At 38.1% G+C, this 22102-nt stretch overlaps 2 protein-coding genes across 7 annotated transcripts in view; both read right to left on the bottom strand.

Annotated features, from left to right (window-relative positions):
• The window catches only part of sfxn5b (sideroflexin 5b), a 29679-nt gene extending 26295 nt beyond the window's left edge, over window positions 1-3384 (bottom strand). For 4 of the 5 annotated variants that reach the window (XR_015506838.1, XM_087280586.1, XM_087280588.1 and 1 more), the window contains exon 1: window positions 3175-3322. Coding sequence is in view for 2 of the 5 variants with exons in the window: in XM_087280586.1 (XP_087136712.1) it covers window positions 3175-3231 (57 nt within the window). In the remaining 3 variants the exon portion in view is untranslated. 5 annotated transcript variants of the gene reach the window in all.
• An 11069-nt stretch (window positions 3385-14453) lies between these two features.
• rab11fip5b (RAB11 family interacting protein 5b (class I)) overlaps window positions 14454-22102 on the bottom strand; it is a 36035-nt gene continuing 28386 nt past the window's right edge. For both annotated transcript variants that reach the window (XM_087281947.1, XM_087281948.1), the window contains 2 exons: window positions 17898-18042; window positions 14454-15692 (listed from right to left, as the gene is read on the bottom strand). In XM_087281947.1, the coding sequence (XP_087138073.1) occupies window positions 15432-15692; window positions 17898-18042 (406 nt within the window). In that variant the 3' untranslated portion in view covers window positions 14454-15431. The remainder of the gene's footprint in view (window positions 15693-17897; window positions 18043-22102) is intronic.

Below are 22102 nucleotides of genomic sequence, written 5' to 3'. Positions count from 1 at the left end.
AAAGGCACCAGCGCTGGATATTGCCCATCCAAATATATAATAACAGTGACCATAATAACTCAAGTCAAACGTTGCTTTGTTCAGTAGCCCATCAAAAAATAATAAACATTAAGGAGACTAAACATTAAACTAAAAAGAAATATGACTTTCTCCAGAAGAAAGAATAAGAGGAAACACTGTGAAATGTCACAGGAGGGATAATAATTTGGTCTTCAATTGTATACATATTATTACTATAACATATCAGACACATATACACAGTTTGCATAGAAAACATACAGCCAAATCAGGCAGCTGCATTGATTTCAGATAAAAACTGCAGCGATAACAAGGAAAATGGTCCTGGATTTGGTTCATATGTCTAAATGATAACAGCAAGCGTAATAATTGCACATCTAATGAATGCACCTTCTTATAAAACTGGCAAAAGACCAGATTTATTTTTGGTATCTGGGACTAGTTCATCAATAGGGCAGCAGATTTGAATATATTCTCATTTAGGGAGCATCTGGCATGATAATCAAACAAAACTCCTGATCGCAGTGAAAGTGTTTTATTTGGATGCATTCAGAGACAACATTTATAAAGAATCAAAATTGATACTCCATTATACTGCCCTCTATATGGGCTTCTAAGCAGCATAGTAGTGCATTGCAAACAAAATGCATATTTATATAGTTGTGAACATGGCTCTGAAGCAAACCAGAGAAAAACACAGAGAATCGACATGCATGTGCTGATTTCAGAGTGAATGTTTAATCATTCAGGCTTTTTTTCCCAGTAAAAAACAAAAATAGAATAAAAAAAAGTCTGTGAATGAAATATCATATCATATATTTATAACATCATGCAAAAGAAGTGTAATGTATATTACTGCAAAAATGACACAAGGGATTTCAGTGATGACTGACTGCTAATGTTGCGCATTTCTTAAATTTAACCATTAAACATTATTTTAACTTTTGCTATTAAGTTATTTTTAAAATGTTATTTTCACCACTATTTTTTGCAAACAAATGATCTAAATTAATTATAATTTTTTGTAACATTACTTGCATGCCAATTTTTTTAAATGTACAAATTATATTAAGTGAAATTGATTTTGTACCATTAATAGAATCACTATTTTTTGTTTTGCAAATGAGGAACATAAGATTGCTTTTGTTATTGTTTCAATATTTTAAACTGTTTATAATATTTATTGTATTTCTATAAAATTTGTAATATTTAGAAATCTGAAATATTTTGAATAGATTTTTAAACATAAGTTACATAACTCATTTTCTTTCATTCATTTAATTTTATTTTCGGCTTAGTCCCTTTAATAACCTAGGGACTAAGCCACAGCGGAAGGAACCGCCAACTTATCCAGCATATGTTTTACGCAGTGGATGCCCTTCCAGCTGCAACCCATCACTGGAAAACATCTATACACAATCATTCACACATGCACTACGGACAATTTTAGCTTACCCAATTCACCTACACCACATGTTTTTGGACTTGTGGGGAAACCAGAGCACCCGGAGGAAACCCACGCGAACACAGGGAGAACAGGCACTCCACACAGAAAGGCCAACTGACCCAGCGACCTTCTTGCTGTGAGGCGATTGTGATACCCACTGCACCACCGTGACGCCCCTATAACTCATTTTTCATAACTAATTGAATGGATGACAGTAAATAACACTTTAGTTGTTCTGCAAAATACTATAGCTCTTATAGTTCATTTTAAATGCTCAAGAAGGTTAATTAGATCAACTAAGCAATTTAGGGTAATTAGGGTAATTAGTTTAAAATAAAAATATATTCACATAAATAAAAATTAAATAATAGGAAAATGTAAAATTATAGCAATTACTTTAAATTTCACAGAAGAGCTAATAATTATGTATATTTTTCATTCATTCATTTTCTTGTCTGCTTAGTCTCTTTATTAATGCGGGGGTCGCCACAGCGGAATGAACTGCCATCCAGCAAGTTTTTACGCAGCGGATGCCCTTCCAGTCGCAACCCATCTTGGGGAAATTGTGTATATTAATATAATTTTAATATAATTAAACTGAATATACACTGTAAAAAATGCATGGTTCCACACAATAGATTTGTGTTCAACATGGAGGAATTAAGTTTATTTATAAGTTTTTACAAATTTAATTGGGTTGAACATAAAGCAATTTGTCCCAAAATAAAAATAAAAATAAAAAATCAAGAATTGTGTTGATTCAGCTCATTTAAGTAATTAGTTTGAGCAAACAGCATTTTTTTGTAGGCTATTTTTGTGCATTAATATATCAAAAAAATTACTTACATATAATAAAATAAATGCCCTTATTACCAGCATTACCATATTTTATATTAAATATTCTTGACATTACTTGAAATGCACGTGCTTTATTACCCAAAAGTTGTTCAGAGTCAATATGTACATCAGAAACAACTATTAATACATTATCATCATTCTTGACTCATTGCTGATAGCTATTAAAATGAAATAAATCTGTCATATGTTGACTCCACGGAGCATAATTCGGGTGTGAAGGGGTTAATTGGGATGACCGCGGTGTTTCCATGGAGGCAACAGGACTTAAATAGATGGTCATTCATTTGACCGACACGAGATTCGCAGATAACACGATTGAGGAGATCATTATCGCATCCGCTCAGGAGGAAAAAAAACTTCCAATATCTGAGTTAATCAGGTGCACAGCCACGACTGACTTTGGAAGAAGAAAAACACAAAACAACAGTCAAATTTCCCCGAAGCTTTCCAGAAAAATTATGAACTTTAATAACGTCCCGTGAAATCAGTCCCGCGGTAATGCCAAATTAAAAGTGCCCAATGCATCTGTATGCAACAGCTTAAAACCCCACACAAACCTGTCCCGCTGGTCTCCTGCTATATTTGCATATAAAAGGAAAAGCTATTGGGGATGGATCTGATGATGTTTGAGAGGTTTCTAACATAACGGTGAAACCTTAACTGCATCCGCCAATCATAACAATGCAACGAAGACAACCCAACAAGAGAAAAAAAAGCATTATAAACGCTTGACTTTCGCAACACAGAGCAGGATAAAAAAGCAAAGGCATCTGCACACATATGTTGTTTATCAACGCCCATCAAAGATGCCCAGACAAAGATGCACTTTAACATCGCGGCAAACTCTTTACCTGCTCGAAACGCGGTTTTCCCAGCAGAAACCGCGGGCAGGACGCAGATTCCGCCATCTCAGCAGCGCAGGAGTGATGTTAAATAATAAAAAGGTCCATGAGACGGAATTTGTAAGAATAGTCAACTCGGGTACGAAACTAGTGAAGCAATAGCTCGCAGGGGTTTATGGGAAGTGTAGTTCTCTGTTGGACTTGACACAAAGCAGGTCCTTCCATCCACACTCTCTTAATTACAAAAGTCTGAAGGATGTACATTTGGAGCACAACTAGACAACTTTGAGGTTGTAAGTCGAAATCATTTGCTTAAAAAAGCAGACACTAGTTGTTATGTTTGTAAAACTTACGTAATGCTATTATAGCATTTAAATATTTCTGAATGATAGCCTATATGTGACACTGGACCACAAAATCAGTCATGGGTATATTTGACAAATATATTTGTCAACTTATTAATATAAAATAATACATTTTATTAAAAATAATTTAAATGTTAAGCATGGTGCAAATTACAGGGTGGTAATTTGCACTCCCACCCCCCTAATTAACGCTTGATACCCCTAAAGAACATCAAAATACAATGTATGGGAGGTCTGCCCTTTAGTAGTTAAGAAATTGTTTGCTGTATCTTAAATAATATTACTAATTAAAATAATAGATAACGCAAATATACATTTGGCCACCCCTATAATGGTTCATACCATTCTGAATAGATGTTTGACCCCAAAATATTATTTACCAGGTTTGAAACCAGCAAGTCTAGAGCACCAACAGACAGCGTAAGTGTTCACAAAACATGTTTCTTTTAAAATAGGCATTTGTACTGTAGGTGTCCTAAAACTAGATGCATAGTTTGTATTTTATTATACACTTTCTCGCACATATGAGTTAAACTGTAAAATAAAAAATTAGGTGCAGGAATGTCACTGTTTAGTTAATACCACAAATGTCATTGAGAACCACTCAATATCCCTCAAAACAAAAACAAAAGTTTAATTAATAAATTAGGTGTAATTTAAGGCGAGGCAGTGGCGCAGTAGGTAGTGCTGTCGCCTCACAGCAAGAAAGTCGCTGGGTCGCTGGTTCGAACCTTGGCTCAGTTGGCGTTTCTGTGTGGAGTTTGCATGTTCTCCCTGCGGCACCCTTCGCGTGGGTTTCCTCCGGGTGCTCCGGTTTCCTCCACAGTCCAAAGACATGTGTGAATTAGGTACGCTAAATTGTCCGTAGTGTGTGAATGTTTGTGTGAATGTTTCCCAGAGATGGGTTGCGGCTGGAAGGGCATCCGCTGCGTAAAAACTTGCTGGATAAGTTGGCGGTTCATTCCGCTGTGGCGATCCCGGATTAATAGAGGGACTAAGCCGACAAGAAAATGAATGAAAGTTGTAATTTAAATAAATATGTAACTTTGGTTCACTGAGGCATATTACCGAAGCAGAAAACTTAACCCTCTGATTGTCAATGTATAATTAGCACCCTAATTTGAAGTAAATTGAAGTGGTCAAAATTATCATGTCTTTTCTTTTATGCTAATTGTAGGCCTAATACAAATATTAAGTAAATATCATGAAGACATTTCTAAATGTAATACTGTAAATATATCAAAACTTAATCTTTGATTAGCAATATGAATTGCTAAGCACTTCATCTAAACAGCTTTAAAGGCGATTTTCACAATATTTAGATATTTTCTAGCCCTCAGATTTCAGATATTAATATAGTTGTAAGTGTCAGCCAAATACTGTCCTAATGGAAAGCTAATTTATTCAGCTCTTGATATCAGTCTCAGTTAAATCTCAGTTAAATCTCATTCATTAATTCGTTTTCCTTCAGCTTAGTCCCTTTATTCATTAGGGGTCGCCACAGCAGAATGAGTTGCAAACTTACCCAGCATATGTTTTACACAGCGGATGCCCTTCTAGCTGCAACCCAGCATTGGGAAACATCCATACACACTCATTCACACACACTACGGCTGATTTAGTTTATTCAATTCACCGATAGCGCATGTCTTTAAACTGTGGGGGAAACCGGAGCACACAGAGGAAACCCACCCCAACACAGGGAGAACATGCAAACTCACACAGAAATGCCAACTGACCCAGCCAGGACTCGAACTAGTGACCTTCTTGCTGTGAGGTGACAGTCCCTTATGACTGGTTTTGTAGTCCAGGGTTATGTGCAAATGTAACCCCGCCGGTCCTAGAGTCGGTTGCTCTACCAAGGAGGCTAAAGACCATGGCCTGTAGAGTCTGTCGTTAGAGCACCTTTAGAGGTCAGAGGATTGAGATTTTACCTGCACAGCACACACTAGCTGGCCTCTGTTACACTCATCCCCCTAAACCATACTCCCATCCGGGTCACGGCACCAATGGTCACCTCACCAGTCCTACACCGTCCAACCCGCTCCGAGCTGGGATCGAACCGATGACCTTCCGCATGGGAGTCGGTTGCTCTAACAAGGAGGCTAAAGACCATGGCCTGTAGTGTATGTCGCTAGGGCACCTTTAGAGGTCAGAGGAGTGAGGTTTTACCTGCACAGCACACACAAGCTGGCCTCCATTACACTAATAAAGGATTCTGAAATGTTCTCAAATAAAAAAAAACTATTCTATAGTAATTTATAGCACTTTTATAGTAAATACTAGAGTGTTTTTGAAAAATACAACAAAAAACCTTTTCCACACACACTCATTCACACTCATACACTATGGCCAATTTAGTTTGTTTAATTCACCTATAGCGCATGTAAATGAAACCAGAGCACCCAGAGGAAACCCACAGCAACATGAGGAGAACATGCAAACAACACAGAAACGCCAACTGACCCAGCCTGGACTCGAACCAGTGAACTTGCTGTGAGGCGACAGTGCTAACCACTGAGCCATTCAATAAAAAAATAATACCGCTTGGATAACTTTTGCCTGTGTTGACAACATTTAAGATAAGAGTCTGTTTGTAATCATAACGCATGCAATTCAAGAATAATTAATCATTCAGAGCAGATCTGATGATCTTTCAAATGTCATGTGCATATATAAGAGCCATAAGCACCAGAGATGTTGTGTGGGATATGAAGTATTCTGAACAACATTTAGATTAGCATGTTATCTTATGAATAATACCTTTTACATAACATATATTTTATAAAAATTTGAGCTGACAATAAAAAACAATTACAAAATAAACAGTGTAATTTATAAACTAATATGTTTTTGATGTTCTTAATGCATAAAAGTATTTAAAATAAAACACTTTAATAGGAATTTAACATTCAGATTTCTGATCAATAATGCAGTCTTTGTGAGAAGAAACATTTTAATCTGCATTTTTTTCAAACTGTTCAAGCACATAAAGTATTGAATAAAGTCTATATTATTATTATTATTAACAATTGTTTTATCATAACTATATTAATACTACTTTTGGGTCTAGTTGGGTTATTTTCATGTTTGTTTCACCCCAGAAATAATTAACCAAGTATGAAACACCCCATAGGACTTATTAAGATCAAACTTGCATTTTAAAAAGCAGGCAAAATGTCATTGCTATCTGACACTAGGCCCAAACAGAGCAAGCAGAGACACTGTCTGTCAGATTGAGCTTGCATTCCCACAACATTAATATTTCATGAAACCCATCTGCACGGCCATTTCTGCGAGAATTCTTTAGCTGTCATGAATCTGCTAAACTTAGATTCATATATATGTATTTTAACCAGTAGGCTATATACAAAACACGTTAATATTGCGGAGAATAAAGTAGTTTAATGTTTACAGTGTATTATAAAGTGCAATAAATAATCTTAAAAGCCCAGCACTGCCACCCAGTGGCTATTCAATATAGCACAACTGTGACTGTTTACGCGGATGACAGACCGGAGGGCAAAAACACTTATTATTGAACCACACACACTCAAACAAGTTTCCATTTGTTTTAACCCACGAATATTTAGATCACTCCTCAAGCAACGAAAAACAAGCACACATGAAACATTACAGAGAAGGGCTGTGATCATTAACGTAGCCCGCTGTAAGCTAGCCTATAATGTATACAATATTATTTACATTTCATTGTTAATGAATGCTATAGCATAGGCCGACTGCAGTATTAGATTTTACTACTATAAAGCTGTGGTGTATTGTATATAGAAAAGCAGTTTTATTACTAAATTTGCTGTGGCAACAATATAATCACCACAATGTATTAATTCAAGTACAGTATGATTAAACACTATGGGGTATTATAAATTGTTATAGATGTTTTTCGTTTTTGCTTGTTGAAACAGGTCATACTCTCATGTGCTAGTCCATTACTTCAATTTTTATCAGTAAGGTGGGTAATGGGAACTTGGTCGTTTTTGTATTTTGTTATTTAGGAGTGAAATCGCGATTTTAGGAGTGAATTCGCTAACACTCCACAAAAGTCGTTGACTGCTGTGATTAGGCTTGCTGCCTCTGATTGGCATCAACTCAACAGAAACGTGTTGGGATTGGTTATAATTCTTAACATCGCAAAAAATAAAAAAACAACAACAACACAGGCTCATTCTGAAAACGTAGCCCTACATACGTTTCTGGAGATCATGAATTATGTAGCCCGAAGTACGCATGGCTGCAATTCATCTTTAAAATGAACGTTACGAGGTGGTATGGCCCTGTTTCTTTTCGCGCTTACCAGCTGACCACTTAGCTTTGTGTGAACGACTTTCCCGCTTTTACCAGTTTGTCCAGTGGCTCTCCATGTTTGTAGCCAGACTTAAGACGCAGAGAGGAGTTAACCACGACGATGGGGTTCCATTTCGGCGAGGAACGGTTCCAGAAAGCGAGTAAGACAAAAACAGAAGCCAAAAAATAAAATAAACAAGTAAATAACAAGGTAAGAATGTGGTAAAAATCTGAAAACGTGGTAAAAAACAGATGAGGGCTTTTACTTTTGAAAACTGTCAGTTGGGTTTAGGGAAGGTGGTGGGCGGGTCAATCGGTGCTTTTAAAAACACTATCGATTGGGTTTAGGGAAGGAGAAGGGTGGGTCAGTGGATCGGTCAGTCAGTCAGTAAGTCAACAGCGGCCTCTAGTGGATTTACATTAGAACAGCAGGCATGAATGGCACTCGCAGGAGAAATTTCAGATCTCAAAAAGCATACACAGCAGCCTCTGCACCAAACTGCACGAAAATTTACCTCCTGAGACCTATTTGGTGCTCTTCAGAAATGTATACAGCGGTACGTTTTCAGGATGAACCTGGGTTGAAAAAAAACTCTTACAGATGTGATGCTTCAAATTTTATTTATTGACGCATCGTATTTTCACATATCATTTTTTTTTGCCATATTATCTTAGAGCTTGTGGAAATAATGCCCTAAAAATCCAAGGCTAAGCCATGTTAGCATTTTCTTTCTAATAGGAAACTGCTCGTATTCTGAGTGAATGCCTTTAAATAATTAGCATCATTAATGAGGTATGTAATGAATTTGTCCATTTATCACTTTTCGGTTTCACCAAGTAGGACATCTTCCTGGATTAATGTAATGTAATGTGTGTATTTATATAGCGCATTTATTGTGTATGGCTATACACCCAAAGCGCTTCACAATCATGAGGGGGGTCTCTCCACACCACCACCAGTGTGCAGCATCCACTTGGATGATGCTGCACGGCAGCCACAGAACAACGGCGCCAGTGCGTTCACCACACACCAGCTATAGGTGGAGTGGAGAGAGTTAAAGAGCCAATTCGGTGGATGGGGATGATTGGGAGGCCATGATCGCGAGGGCCAATTGAGGGAATTTGGCCAGGACACCAGGGTTACACCCAGGGCCGGAGCAAGCTGAACTGCCGCTCTAGGCAAAGGACGGTTATGCCGCCCTCAACCCTAAAGTGAAAGCGAGGTGGGGTGTCGAGGGAGCTGTCGCGGACGCCGCCACCCTCTCTATTTTGCCGCCCTAGATGCGGATATAACTGAGGGCATGGGTGGTGAGGGTAGTGTCGCGGACGCCGCCCTAGATGCGGATATAACTGAGGGCGGGAGAGGTGAGGGTTGTGTCATGGACGCTGCCCTCTGTATTCTGCCGCCCTAGGTTACACCAATGCTCTTTCACGAGAAGTGCCCACAGAGATGACCACAGAGAGTCAGGACCTCGGTTTAACGTCTCATCCGAAAGACGGTGCCCACTGACAGTGTAGTGTCCCCTTCACTTTTACTGGGGCATTAGGACTCACGCAGACCACAGGTTGAGCGCCCCCTGCTGGCCTCACTAACACCACTTCCAACAGCAACCTAGTTTTTCCCAAGTGGTCTCCTATCCAGGTACTGACCAGGCTCAGCCCTGCTTAGCTTCAGTGAATAACCGGTCTTGGGCTGCATGGTGACATGGCTGTGGCTATTAACATCTATGTTGATCCTGAAACAACATTCCAACCAGCCAATCAGAATTAAGTGATTTGTTTACCGTTTATGTTAAGTTTAGGCATGAAATTAGCAAAGGAAATAATTGTACAAAATTGGAAGTCAGATATTGTGCCTGTCTTTGAAACTTGGATTAGGAGCTTAAGTTACGTGTTGCCCATGGAAGAAATGCGATATGGGATGGCAAACAAACTAAACACATTTTTAAAAAATCTGGAATCCAATTATGTTTTATATCAGTAATGCTGACTTGTAACTCTTTATAGGTGGGATTGGTTTGGCATAAGTCGAGTTGTGGAGCCTACACATTTCTCAGTGAATTATTATTATTATTTTTTATTCTATTTATTTTTCTTACGATTCTGGATGATATTGTATTATGTTGTGTCTGGCTATTTCTGTATTTTGAAATGGCCTTTGTACCCTTTTCTTTCTGTTTATGTTATTGTTCATTTTCTTATGCTTAAAACAATAAAAAGATTATGTAAATAAATAAATGTTAAGTTTAGGCTTACGGTTAGTTTTATGCACTTCTACATGATTGTTATCCAATTATTCCTTTCTGATTTTGGGAATAATTTACAGTTATGGTTGGGTTTAGGGGTAGGGAATAGGTATGGATTATATTTTCGAACAAAAATTATGTTCTAGGATCAACATAGATGTTTATTCAGGATCCCATTGTACCTGGCAAAATCATGACGTTCAGTACACACCTGGTAAAAAACGAAAGGCAGTCTGTAGTTAGTTTTCAGGTGCGCGTGTTTATAATGGTGTGACATCACAAAAACTATGAGTAAACGTTCAGGTATTTTGATGAGGATAAAGCACAAATCTGCACACGTCTTCATACAGGTCTCTACTGCAAAGAACTCAAACCGAAACACGACAAATGGTTTTATAACTTTATTTTCAAAGAACTTTGAAAATGAAGCCGTTTGAAATAATTAGCAATAAATAAAAATACAGAAAATACAAATGTGAATGTATGTTGTAAATAAATCCACAGAGAAACGTTGCAAAAATGGCAATTAAAAGGCAAATCAAAACAATAAATCTGGCATCACAGTGCTACATGTTTCTTTCCTGGAACACAGAAAACTTAAAACTAGTTTATCTGATTTCAAAAATACTTTACTTTTGATGCAGCGAGTCCACAGTATCAGCTATAACCCTGGACTTTCATTAAATCCAATACTGAGATGTAGAACTGATACTACCATATGGCAGAATCTCAACAAAATGAAGAAACACCGAGTTCAAAATTACACACTGTGAGCATCAAAACAACAAAAACAATGGCATTAGAATGAACATCAGAGAAAAAACAAACAAACAAACGCAATGAAGTTACAACGCAAACATCACACAGATCTTTGTTTAACAAAAAACATGGCTTTTGTGGTTTAGAAAGCTTAGGCATTTGCGTATCTCTAAATTTGCTACTTCAGCAATGATCTTCTAAATATGCAGTAGTGTTAAGGCTTCATGAATATATTTTGTGTGGCATATATTGAGTTTAGCTCCAGCTTAGCATGTTGTTTTGCATAGCTAATGTGTTTGTGGAGAATTACTCTCTGCTTTTGTGCGAGGGCTGGATGGAAGTGAACATGCACTGGCTGAAAGCGGACTGGCTCAAGCACAACGGTTTGCATAAAGCGCATTAAGGTGCTTTTTAAAGCTATCAAGAAGTACAATATTTATTTACACGTAGAGGAATATTTTACATCAACTTTGACACAAGGTGTATTATTAGGCTACATGTTGCGTATTAAATATTAACAATGTTTTAAATCTCCGGTTTCGTATTGGACAGTGTGACGGATTATGTGTAGTTAGGATATCTGAAATAATATTTTCCTATGAGATAAAGAATAGAATTTGTTAACAATCTATTTCTTATTTTTGCAAGTTTAAAAACTCTTTTTTTTCCTGTCTACTCTTGAATTTATTTTACGCAATGCATGTTTTTGTCTTTGCTATGCAACTTTATTTTTAGGACCGGTAATATTATGGGCTTTTTATAAATTCTGACTTGGGGTCATTTGGTTTATATCTCGCATTTCAGGCAATTTGTTTAAAGAACTTGCAGAAATTTTGCAATTTTGAGCTCATGTCTCTCAGTTTTAAGTTTATATTCTGCAAATGTGAATTTATATCTTGCAATTCAGCTTTTTTTTTGGCAGAGAATTGTGACTTATTTATTGCAACTATGCTTTCTTTTTGCATTTCTGACTGTGTTTGTCTACTCTTGAATTTATATCTCACACACCAGATTTTTTCTTTGCACTGCAACTTTATTTCTCGCAACTGTAATATTACAGGCTTTCTTCCAACTCAGACTTTATTTTAGGCAATTTGTGTCTATATCTCGCTACTGAGACATTTTTTTGTTTCAAATTGTGACTTTAATATTGCATATTTCACCGTTTAGAGTTTGTATTCTGCAAATGTGTATTTATATCTTGCAATTCAGCTTTTTTGCAGAGATTTGTGTCTGTATATTACAGTTGCTCTTTCTTTTTTATTTCTGGCAATTTTTATTTTTATATTGGAGATTCTGACAGTTTTGTTATGGTTTCCGTCATGAGATAAAGAAAAAAATATTATTTCAAATTTTAGTAGCATTGCTGATGGTGTTTCTGTGAACTCTTTCTTTGCACTCAAACTGTATTCCTAGCAACTGTATAATAGGCTTTCTTTCGATTCTGAATTTATTTTGGCGAGTTTGTGTTTGTATTTCACAATTTAGACTATTTTTGTTGTTTTTCTTTTTTAATTACTTGATAATTTTATTTCTACACAGCAAATTTTGACAGTTTTTTTCATGCAAAGCCTGTTTATGTAATGAGATAAAGAATAAAATTGATTATAATCTGTGACTTTGTCGGGATTCTGACTGTATTTGTCTACTCTTGAATTTATATGTCACAATACAGATTTTTGTCTATGCACTACAAATTTATTTCTAGCAACTGTAATATTATCGGCTTTAATTTGCATCTTAAATTTCATTTTAGGGAATTTGTATTTATATCTTGCAATTTAGTGTATTTTTATATAGACCTGTGACTACATATATTGTATATTTATATAATTGTTAGTTCATGCCACACCGTTCCGAGTATGAATCCTGAAAATCAGAATTTATATATACAGTATATATAAATATATATATAAATATATATATATATATATATATATATATATATATATATATATATATATATATATATATATATATAAACTGCAGTTAAGTGTGTCTTGCAATTGTACGTTTAAAGGCTTTCTGATTATTTCAAATAATCCTGACTTAATTTCTTTATTTTAGGTTTAAATAGCAACAATAACATTATCAGTAATAAACTCAAAAGTTTTTTTGTTATAAATGAAAATTGCAGTTCTAAGGGGCAAAAAATCTGAATTGCAAGATAAAGAGATGCAATTATTATATATTTTTAAAATTCTGTAGTGAAAACAAGTTTCCATAGGACTGAGATTTACAGAACAGATCAAAACTTTTCGTATTTTGTTAATTTTCTTATGATATTACCGAGACCTGGCAGGGACATGATGGTGGGGGAAAAATGGGTGAAAGTGATTGGAAAATATATTTATATATTATGCGTCAATCATCGCCTTTCAAATGCAACTTTAAAACAGCGAATGCACCTATAAGTGCTGACTGACGGACGCGCTCCCTATGATAAACTGATCCCAGATCAGCTTCAGTACACGCCATTTAAAGTGACACCTCTGTTATTAAATCATTTAGTTTTGTTTTGTTTGATAGCAGAGGTGTCACTTTGAGAATGAGAGCAATTGGGATCAGTTTATCATATGGAGCGCGTCCGTCAGTCAGCGCTTGTATATGCATTCACTGATTCAGAGGTTAATTGCGAGATAGAACGGTAAAATACGGTAGAATCCTGGCAAAAATGGCCAATAATATCCAGCTGCAGGCCCGCAGAACCACACATGTTTCAGGCACACACAATGCAGCACACACAATCTAGGCAAACCATAAATGTTTACGACGAATGCTAATGTGATTAACGTCTTCTCGGACAACGTCATCAATATAGTTTGTACAATAAATATTGTACACAATAAACAATAGTGTTTACTATTTCACAAATATGGCGATCAAGACGGGTGAATGGGGAACGTTGTTTCCGATCGCCATTCAATATAATAGACTGAACCGTTTTCTATCAGTCATCATAGATGATCAGTCATTATTTATCTGACAGAGTCAATATAGCAGATATATAGATAATTTTATAGATAACTATAAAGTACTGGTAATTTGTTGTAATTATAGTGGCAACAAATTTAGCGGTCTTACTTTATATTAAGTGGCCTTAACTAATATGTACTTACACAGGAATTAATAGTTGTGACAATGTACTTATTGTGCAAATACATGTATTTACTGTGTACTTAAGCTTGATTAAATACATGTATGTAATTACATCTGTAATTTACTTTTGTAATTACATTTGTAAATACACTGTTGACCATCCCCTACACCTTAACCCACCCTTAAACCTACCCATGCCACCAAACCTGTCCATAACCCAACCCCTATCCCAACTCAAAACACAGTACAAACACAGTAAGTACATTGTATTTATTTTTTGATGTAAGTACATAGTAGTTAAGGACACTTAATATAAATTGGGACCAATTTAGCATTACAAACAAATTAACTGTATATATATATATTACTATATATTATACTATATATATTACTAAGTTACTACAGTTTTGTAAAATATAGTAGTTTATAATCAGAGAATCAGTTAAGATAAAATTATATATAAACTATATTATATATTGTTTAAATGATTACAGTAATTAATTTTAATGTGACACATTATTGTTTGCTTTTATATTTTACAACAAAGCAATTTTAACCAAGTATGATAACATTAAGAAGACTTTAAGAAGAATTTGCTTATTACACTTAATCCTACAATTAGATCTATCATGTCTTCTTTGTGAATGTGGAGACGTGAATAAAGTCAAAAGTGTTTAACCAATTATTTTTATTTACATAATTTGAGTTCAAAAACTGCAGAGATGTTAAAATGATCGTTACGATTTAATAATGATATAACGACTGAAATGGGAAACCATGTTTGTGAAATTCAGTAGGTGGCGATAATGCTTCTAAGGAGTTTGTTACCATCTATGGTTTGCTTAGATCGTGTGTGCCTAAAATGTGTGATTCTGCGAGTCTGCAGTGGGATATATCTCAAAACGGGAGGGTTGACATGTATGAAGTGAACAGGAAGTGTTTGTGGAACAGCATCTTTGCGAGGGAACGCAAAAACGTAAAAATATTTGTTTTCTCATAACTCATTTTCCTTCCACCCATTTTTTCCCCCACCACCACGTCCCATCAGGTCTCTGTATGATCTTTTTCCAAATACTTCTAATTGCAAGGAACGAAAAGTCTTAAAGTAACATTAAAAGAAATCCGCTAATTTAGGCAGTGCTTTATTACTCGCATCTGTGGATTTTCCTAACTTCAGAGACATTGTGTGATTCACTACAATCTCAGACCTCATTATGAAAATGAATAAACAGGAAGACTTATTTGTGTGCATTCTATCAATATTTCTACCTACATTAGATCAAATAAATCAATCCAATTGCACATCTATATTTTGCCATGTGCTTGTAGCATGATTAAGAGTGTGATAAAAGGTAAATCTGGAGATCCAGTAATACGCATGCAAAGCTTTTCTCGTGTCTACGTGAATCTGGCAGTTTTGACATTTAATGGAGCATCACAAATGGCTTTAGGTGGATATGAGGTGTATTTGGGACGGAGCGCTTCATTGTAGTCATTTGAGTCTGCCGCGTACCTGCAGCAGTGTTGGCGTTTGCTCCATGATGCGCACCAGCAGCTTGTCAATGTAGTCCTCCAGATCTCTGACCTGAACCTTCATCTTCTTCAGTTCGGCGTCTCGTTTCTCCAGCATCACCACCTGCACCTCGGTTTCTGCGCGCTGCTTCTTGATCTCCAATTCCTGCTGAAGCAGCAGAGCAATCAGCTCCATGTTGGTCATGTTTTGATAGTGAGCGCGGGCCTCCATCAGAGACAACTGCACACAAAACAGACACAGTTGTCACCGACTCATTCCCCTCGCTGGCCAGCAGAGGTCATCATCACCGGACTATTGACATTACGTCACCCATTCAGACACTGATTGCTACACACCTGCCACATATTACACTGATCACCTCCACACACATATAAGCAGCTCACACACACACTCCAGTGCAAAGTCTTGTTCTGCCTCTGCTGACATTACTGAGCGTTTCTGTCTTGAACCTAGCCTTGAACATCGACTCTGATCCTAGCCGCCTGCCTCTGACCCATGCCTGCTATATCGACCCGTGTATGCCAGCCGCCAGCCTATTGACATTATACAACTGTATTCAGGGCCGGTGAATCCATAGAGGCGACGAAGGCGGCCACCTAGGGCGGCAGAATAGTGAGGGCGGCATCCGCGACACTACCCTCACCACCCGCACCCTCAGTTATATCCTTGTCCCCAACACTACCCTCACCACCCGCGCCCTCAGTTATATCCTTGTCCCCAACACTACCCTCACCACCCGTGCCCTCAGTTATATCCGGGTCTAGGGCGGCAGAATAGAGAGGGCAGCGTCCGCGACACTACCCTTACCAACGCGCCCTCAGTTATATCCTTGTCCCCAACACTACCCTCACCACCCGCGCCCTCAGTTATATCCGCGTCTAGGGCGGCAGAATAGAGAGGGCAGCGTCCGCGACACTACCCTTACCAACGCGCCCTCAGTTATATCCGCGTCCCCAACACTACCCTCACCACCCGCGCCCTCAGTTATATCCGCGTCTAGGGCGGCAGAATAGAGAGGGCAGCGTCCGCGACACTACCCTTACCAACGCGCCCTCAGTTATATCCGCGTCCCCAACACTACCCTCACCACCACCTGCGCCCTCAGTTATATCCGCATCTAGGGCGGCAGAATAGAGAGGGCAGCGTCCGCGACACTACCCTTACCAACGCGCCCTCAGTTATATCCTTGTCCCCAACACTACCCTCACCACCCGCGCCCTCAGTTATATCCGCGTCTAGGGCGGCAGAATAGAGAGGGCAGCGTCCGCGACACTACCCTTACCAACGCGCCCTCAGTTATATCCGCGTCCCCAACACTACCCTCACCACCCGCGCCCTCAGTTATATCCGCGTCTAGGGCGGCAGAATAGAGAGGGCAGCGTCCGCGACACTACCCTTACCAACGCGCCCTCAGTTATATCCGCGTCCCCAACACTACCCTCACCACCACCTGCGCCCTCAGTTATATCCGCATCTAGGGCGGCAGAATAGAGAGGGCAGCGTCCGCGACACTACCCTTACCAACGCACCCTCAGTTATATCCGCGTCCCCAACACTACCCTCACCACCCGCGCCCTCAGTTATATCCGCATCTAGGGCGGCAGAATAGAGAGGGCAGCGTCCGCGACACTACCCTTACCAACGCACCCTCAGTTATATCCGCGTCCCCAACACTACCCTCACCACCCGCGCCCTCAGTTATATCTGCGTCTAGGGCGGCAGAATAGAGAGGGTTGGGGTTGAGGGCGGCGTAACCATCCTTTGCCTAGAGCAGCAGTTCAGCTTGCTCCGGCCCTGACTGTGTTTGATGTGAGTTCGCAAACTAGTGCATACTGTGTGCTCTTTATCAAACTGTGTTTAATAAATATACTGCAAATGGATCCCTCTGTGTCAGACCCTTCGTTACAACAGTCATGCTTACGAGACAATCAGAGAAATCAGCATACTGTCCAGAATTTACTGTTGAAATCAGAATTATTCGTCCTTCTGTGAATTTCTTTTTTTAAATAAAAACAGAGCAACAAATTTTTCACAGTATTTCCTATGAATATTTTTTCTTCTTGAGAGTCTTATTTGTTTTATTTCAGCAAGAATTAATTAAAAAAAACATTTTAAGTTTATTATTATTTACCACCTTAAGCAATATTTGTTTTCGAACAAACCATCGCCATACAATGACTTGCCTCATTACCCTAACTTGCCTAGTTAACCTAATTAGGCCTTTAAATTGCACATTAAGCTGAACTTATTAGAAATTAGTTATTAAAACTATTATGTTTAGAAATGTGTTGAAATTTTTTTTTCTTTCCTTTAAACAGAAATTAAGGAAAAAAATACAGGGGGGCTAACAATTCTGACCAACTGTATGCTGCGTGTTATTAGTAAAAGCCATTGCTAACAGCACCACATGCGATCCTCTAGTACCTGCTGTTTCTCCTCCTCAGCAGTGGTGGCTAGAGCAGATCGTCCTGGATTTATGGTGGACTTGAGTTTCTCCAGCACTGAGCGGCTTTCAGCTTTCTTCTCTCCCTGTAGAGTGTTGTTGGTCAATGGCTTCACGGGGTGAGGGCTGTACGGCCATGCAGAAACAGAGAAATTAAGTTCTTACATTGATCTGGGCACATCAGCATGGTATAGTGTGGGCATCTTGCATTTTTATGATGTTTTTTGTTTATTAACATGTTGGTTAGTAAAAATAGCGCAAGCAATGTTGAATAGTTAAAGAAGTAATGGGTAAACATAGTGTATATCATGAAAGAAATCTTTTACTTCTATCAGAATTGTGAGAATTTGTCAATAGTTTTTTTCAGAACAGTTGATGGATATTGTATCTTAAAAACATTACACTACAACCCAGGCTCATTCTGAAAACGTAGTCCCGTGGACATTTCTGGAGACTGTGAAATTCGTCCCGGGAGGTAAGTATTTGTGCAGTTTTTGTTTTCGCGAATCCGTGAGATGCCGCTTTGTGTGCTTTTTCGCATCTCAAATTTCTCTTGCGAGTGCCGTTCATGTCAGCGCTGTTCTCGTGTGAACCCACCAGAGGCTGCTGTTGACTGACCGTCTGTCTGACTGACTGAACAGCCAAATGGCCGACTGGGCGACCGGCCAATCGACCGACCCGCCCTCCTTCTTCTCAAAACACAACCAATTTTATTGATTAACCCACTCGCCCGCTTACTTCCCTAAACCCAATCGACGATTTACAAAAGCAGTCCAGAAAAAAAAAGCCCTCGTCTGATTTTTACCACGTTTTCAGATTTTTACCACATTCTCACCCTGTTGTTCACTTGTTCATTTTATTTTTTGGATTCTGTCATGATCAACTCCTCTCTGTGCCTCAAGTCTGCCGATGTACATGACGAACTAACTGGACAAATTGGTTGCGGCGGGAAAGCCCTCCACACGAAGGTATAAGCAGTCAGCCGGTAAGTGCGAAAAGGAACGCCGTCATACAGCTCCGTATCGTTCGCTTAAAAAAATTAAATGCAGCCATGCGTACCTCCGGCTACATAATTCGCGATCTCCAGAAACGCTCACGGGACTACGTTTTCAGAATGAGCCTGTGTTGTCACACAAGCTGAACGTTGTAAAACCATGTTTTAAAGTAGTTTTATTACTAAAGTTTGCTCTTTTAAAGTTCAGAAGGTCTAATGTACTCAGTTATCTTCTGGTGATGCTTTTATTAGCAGTGTTGTTATTGCTGAAAAAATAACAGAATTTTAAAAAATAGTGAAGATGGAAAATAATAAATAAAATTAGATCATTATAAGTTCTTGGTAAATTAAATTAACAAAGTTTAAGTTTTGAAAGGCTATTATTAAAAGTACTTTTGGTAACATTTTACATTTTTTTTATTATTATTGGAGCTAAAATAAAAGAACCCTAAACCCATTTTTAATACGCTTTAATGAATACACTTTATTCAGTGTATAAATTAACGCTGCTTCCTTAAAGCCCTTCAGAGAAAAAAAGACATTGTTGGTGTCATTAACATTAAAAATATGACTCTTAAGCATACCTGACAACCCTCCGGTTTTTCTCGGCATTTTCCTGTATTTAACAATTCTATCCTGCTATCATCCCATAAATATTTTCCCATAATTAAAAATTTTCTATGAAGGGTGCCATTAAACATCAAGGGCTCTATTTTGACAATCTAGGTCTAAAAGCCTAGATAGGCCAAAGCCTAAAGCGCAGGGCTCAAAAGCATTAAGGGCGTGTCAGAATCCACTTTTACTGTTTTAACAACGGAAAAATCCGCTTTGGGCCACGGAAAATGGTCTAACAGAGTTGAGCTTAAACTCTTAATGAGTTATGGGTGTGTTTTGAGAATAAACCAATCAGAGTCTCATCTCCCATTCCCTTTAAGATTCAGTTACGTCATGCCATGGCGCATTTGCTATTTACATGGCGGACTTTGTGAGAGGAAAAACTGAACACTTCACTAGCGAGAAAACAGTTAAACAGAGCATCTACAGCGCGAGAATGACCATCCATTAGACTACATAATTAATTTGATTTGTTAAGTGCAAGGATTTGTTTTAAAACTATTTCTAAATTCAATTCTAATTTCCAGCAAGTGAATAAATGAACAATAATAATGAAGTGTGCTCAAAAACCCAAATAAACATGCTGTGGCCCATATGGTTTAAACCTGACAGGTGGGCAAATCTAAGCTTGTTTTTAATAAGACAAATATAAATATGCATATAATAAATACTACTACTAATAATAATCACATCATACAAAAGCAAATTGTAATGAATAAACTGAAAAAGCACCCTGAGATTAAGAAAGCATGGAGGCAGTGGTTTTTATATTTAAGTAGAAAATAATCATTTTTGTAATATTTAAATCGTTTAAATTTTTAAAGCATTCGATTTGAAGTGGAGCAAAAGTCATTCTGGTTTTTGGATGGGTGTCTGAACAGAAATATACCTATAATAATAATAACATCTAAACATGTCGATCTTGGGTGGTTACTCCTTAATTTCACATCCCACTCTTGACAGGTTTGCTCTTGAGATGTGGTTTTTAAGAATTCTTAATGCTAATAACGGTGGGAGAGGCACTTCATATATTATGAGATCTCAAATACGATTTAAGTCAGTCAGGCCTCATAACGACACTAGAGACTATGGGCCAAGTTTACTAACCACTAAAACCACTGAATTCCCACTCTACTGTCAGGATTTAGAAAACATGTGCAGTGTAATCAATGCAGCTGACCTTGTTCCATATGCATTTGTGTGAGTTTCATTTTGAAAGGGAGGAGAGTATTTAAATGACTCTTGCAAAGTCATTTACTAAAGTTAATGATAATCGGTGTACTGGCTTATGCACCCTTAGAAGCATGGCTGTATCTGAAATCACCCCTATACCCTTGAACTGTGCACTATTTGAGGGAGAAGCCATTTGTAGTGCTGTCTGAAACATAGTGGACATTCTTAAGTGCACTCAATCAATCCTACAATACACCACAATAACGAGTGTTATTGTGTTATTGTAACCAACTAATGTATACACAATGGCTACAGAATACCCATAATGTAATTGCAGAGCAAATTGTTTTCTGCATCTGACCACAAGATGGCGTATACAGCCAAATCCTATCAGTGTAAGTTTCTAATGAAATAATTATTTAATTCAATTATTTAAATCAAAATACTTAGTTACATTACTAATAGACAGCTCATTCATTTTCCTTTTGGCTAAGTCCTGTTATTAATCTGGGGTTGCCACAGCGGAATGAGCCGCCAACTTATGCAGAATATGCTTTATGCAGCGAATGCCCCTCCAGCCGCAACCCATCCCTGGGAAACACCCATAAACTCTCATTTATAGACATACTATGGACTATTTAGCTTAGCGAATTCACCTATAGCGCATGTCTTTGGACTTGTAGGGGAAATTGGAGCACCCGGAGGTAACCCACACCAACACGGGGAGAACATGCAAACTCCACACTGAAATGCCAACTGACCCAGCCGGGGTTCAAACTAGCAACCTTCTTGCTGTGAGGTGACAGCGCTACCTACTGCGCCACCGTGCCGCCCTAATAGACAGGCTGAGGGATTTATTAACCAGCAAAGCACAAACAAAATGGCATCTTATCAGTGCACTCTTTTTCACTCTCTCCAAGTATACTATATTAGTGGACTAATGTAGGGAATAGTGAATGAGGGTAAAAGTAGTGATTTCGGGATACAGCCATTCTTTTCCGCTTTTTTTCTAGACTTGTAGTTGTTGAAGGAGAACAAATGGATTTTTCAGAAAAGACAACATTATTCAGGCATACTTATGACCAAGGCAAACTTTTTATTTTATTATTAATAAAATAAATAATAAATTTTATATTTCTAGACACTTAAAGCACTTTTCACATTTTTGGGGGGGCGTGGTGTGTGTGGGGGGAAATTTCCTGTCCACCACCAGTGTGCAGCATCCACCTGGATGACGCGACGGCAGCCATATTGCAGCAGACTGCACACCACACACCAGCTAAGTGGTGGAGATGAGACAGAGTAATGAAGCTAATTATGACATAGGGATGGTTAGAAGGCCAGCGGGTCATTTTGGCCAAGATACCGGGGTTAAAACCCTACTCTTTTTTTGAAGGACATCCT

The sequence above is a fragment of the Danio rerio genome, chromosome 14 (genome assembly GCF_052040795.2).
Source record: "Danio rerio strain M-AB ecotype USA chromosome 14, GRCz13ab, whole genome shotgun sequence".
NCBI lineage: Eukaryota > Metazoa > Chordata > Actinopteri > Cypriniformes > Danionidae > Danio > Danio rerio.
This window is presented reverse-complemented; position numbering and strand designations above follow the sequence as displayed.